Raw genomic sequence first — 2,844 nt, 5'->3', positions numbered from 1 at the left:
CATCCACCCACCCACCCATCCTTCCACCCACCGATCCACCCATGCACCCATCCGTCTACCCACCCATCCATTCTTCCATCCCTCCATTCATCCATCTGTCCTTCCATCCTTCCACCATCTGTCCATCCATCCTTCCATCCATTTATCCATCCTTTCATCAATCCACCCATCCACCTATCCACCCCATCTATTCCAGTCGCCCATCCACCCATCCATCTACCCACCATCTACCCATCCACCCACTCACCCACCCATCCACTATCCACCCATCCGTCTTCCCACCCTCCCACCCATTATCTACCCATTCATCCATCCATTCTCCCTCCCTCCATTCACCACTGTTGGTCATATGATGTTCTGTCTAGAAGCTCTGACATGACATCTCGGCCATCTCTGTGCTGCCTGTGCCTCCCACCTGTGGTCGCAGCCACGGGCTGATTCCTTAGCTAAACTCTGCACAAGCCAGAGGCCTGAGTGGAGTGTCTGCCCCATGCCAAGCCCCTGCTTACTGTCCTAACCCAGAACCTGCCCAGTGTGCTCACAAGTGAGGAGGGACATGGGTTTCCCCCAGGATCCCTCAGCAAGCTGCCCAGGGCAGCTGTTTCTACCCACTGACCACAGATGCAGCCCTGGGCCTGCCTGGCACCTCCCCTTCTCTCCTCACCCCTCCTTCCCCGCCCGGCACCTCCTCTTCTCTCCTCACCCCTCCTTCCCTGCCCGGCACCTCCTCTTCTCTCTCCTCACCCCTCCTTCCCCACCCGGCACCTCCTCTTCTCTCCTCACCCCTCCTTCTGTGCCTGGTGCCTCTTCTTCTCTCCTCACTCCTCCTTCCTTCTCCCTGCAGTTTGGGGAGCACTTTGAGTTCGACTGCAAGGACTGTATCTGCCTGGAGGGTGGAAGTGGCATCATCTGCCAGCCCAAGACGTGCAGCCAGAAGCCTGTTACCCACTGCGTGGAGGATGGCACCTACCTGGTCACGGAGGTCAACCCTGACGACACCTGCTGTAACATCAGCGTCTGCAGTGAGTCTGTGCCCGGGCCCCGGTGCACATCCCCGTAGGTGGGGTTGCATGCTGTCCCCTCCTGGGCAAGTGAGGAAACAGCCAGTGTGGGAGCATCCAATGTCCCCCTTGAGAGGGCTTGGGAGGGGCCGCTGGGCTGGGTCCAGACATCCCTGCTGCAGGGCTGGTCCTAGGTGGGGAGGGGCCCCGTGGAGGTGCAGCGGCCCCGAGGGCTTTGCCTGCCAGGAGCCACCCTCACGGGGCGTGCCCACCCTGTCTTCAGAGTGTAACACTAGCCTGTGCAAAGAGGAGCCCCCCCTGTGCCCGCTGGGATTTGAACTGAGGAGCAAGATGGTGCCGGGCAGGTGCTGTCCCTTCTACTGGTGTGGTAAGCAGGGCTGCAGGGTGGGCAGGAAGGAGGCCACGGCCAGGATGGGGTGCATGTGGGGAAGGACTCCCTCCTGGGGGCCTCAGATTCTGGGGACACAGATGGCTGCATGATTGGCTGATGAACCACCCCAGCCCCGAACGCATGCCCCATTCCCCGGGGGGGGGGCACCAGGAATGGGGGTCCAGCCAGATGGCCACCCCAGGGCAGTCACCAACCAACGGCCTTCTCCGTTCTTTCTCCCAAGAGTCCAAGGGGGTATGTGTTCACGAGAATGCGGAGTACCAGGTGAGCCCTGGGCTGGGTGGGGGCGAGGAGGGGAGGAGGTTGGGCTGTGGCGTGGGGGTCCTGGCAGGTTCTCAGCCAGCTAGGGTGGCCCCCGCCTCACATCTCTCCCTGTCCCCAAAGCCCGGTTCTCCAGTGTATTCCTCAAAGTGCCAGGACTGCGTCTGCACCCACAAGGTGGACAACAGCACCCTGCTCAACACCATCGCCTGCACCCACGTGCCTTGCAACAACTCCTGCAGCCCCGTAAGTGGCCGCCCAACCCCAGCTCCTGCCTTGGCCCTGGATCCTGCCCCAGCCCCAGCTCCCACCCCAGCCCCAGCTCCCACCCCCGCCCCAGCTTCCACCCCAGCCCCAGCTCCCGCCCCAGCCCCAGCCCGGCTCGCACCCCAGCTCCTGCCCCTTCCCTCCTACCAGACAAGCACCGGGGCCCATGTCTGAGTGGTGGCACTTTCCTCCTTTCAATGCCCACCTGCCGCTGTCCCCACCTCTCCGTGCTGTCGCCTGCCCAGTCTGGGGCCTCCTCCAAGTGGGGGTCACAGCAGCCCTGCAGGTTTGTGTGGTGTGGGGCACAGCCCGGGGGCTCAGCTGCCGCTGTGTGTCTGTCCGCAGGGCTTCGAGCTGGTGGAGGCCCCCGGGGAGTGCTGTAAGAAGTGTGAGCAGACACACTGCATCATCAAGCGCCCCGACAACCAGCACATCATCCTGAAGGTGGGTGCCACTGCCCCGAGGCCGCCGGGTTGCCTGAGCCCTGGGCAAGGCTGAGTCCTCCCAGTCCTGGGCGCAGCGGTGATGGGTGTCCTGGAGCTGCCGTGACACAGGAGCAGGCGCCATAGGGCAGAAAGGGATTCTCCTGGGTCTGGAGCCCAGAAGTCCAAGAGCAAAGGGCCTCAGGGCTGCGCTCCCTTGGAGGCTCTAGGCAAGGACTCTTCCCAGCCCCTGGTCACTGCTGGTATCCCCTGGCTGTGGCCATGGGGCTCCATCTCGTCTGTAGCCACGTGGTCTCCTTCGCGGTGTCGGTCTCTCCTCTTCCTTTTAAGGATTTAGTACTCCCCCGTGCCCCCCCACTGCCCCCTGCATGCAGGATGATGTCATCCTAGGATCCTCCAAGGCCCCGCCCCTCCTCATCCCCACACAGGATGATGTCATCCTAGGAGCCTTCAAGGCCCC

At 62.7% G+C, this 2,844-nt stretch overlaps 1 protein-coding gene across 1 annotated transcript in view; it reads left to right on the top strand.

Annotated features, from left to right (window-relative positions):
- MUC2 (mucin 2, oligomeric mucus/gel-forming) overlaps positions 1–2,844 on the top strand; it is a 37,227-nt gene that overhangs the window by 32,573 nt on the left and 1,810 nt on the right. The window contains exons 39-44 of the mRNA XM_037731154.1: positions 523–544; positions 845–1,022; positions 1,285–1,389; positions 1,637–1,677; positions 1,798–1,920; positions 2,287–2,385. Coding sequence (XP_037587082.1) covers positions 523–544; positions 845–1,022; positions 1,285–1,389; positions 1,637–1,677; positions 1,798–1,920; positions 2,287–2,385 — 568 coding nt within the window. The remainder of the gene's footprint in view (positions 1–522; positions 545–844; positions 1,023–1,284; positions 1,390–1,636; positions 1,678–1,797; positions 1,921–2,286; positions 2,386–2,844) is intronic.

Source organism: Cebus imitator, unplaced genomic scaffold, assembly GCF_001604975.1.
Source record: "Cebus imitator isolate Cc_AM_T3 unplaced genomic scaffold, Cebus_imitator-1.0 Scaffold384, whole genome shotgun sequence".
NCBI lineage: Eukaryota > Metazoa > Chordata > Mammalia > Primates > Cebidae > Cebus > Cebus imitator.
This window is presented reverse-complemented; position numbering and strand designations above follow the sequence as displayed.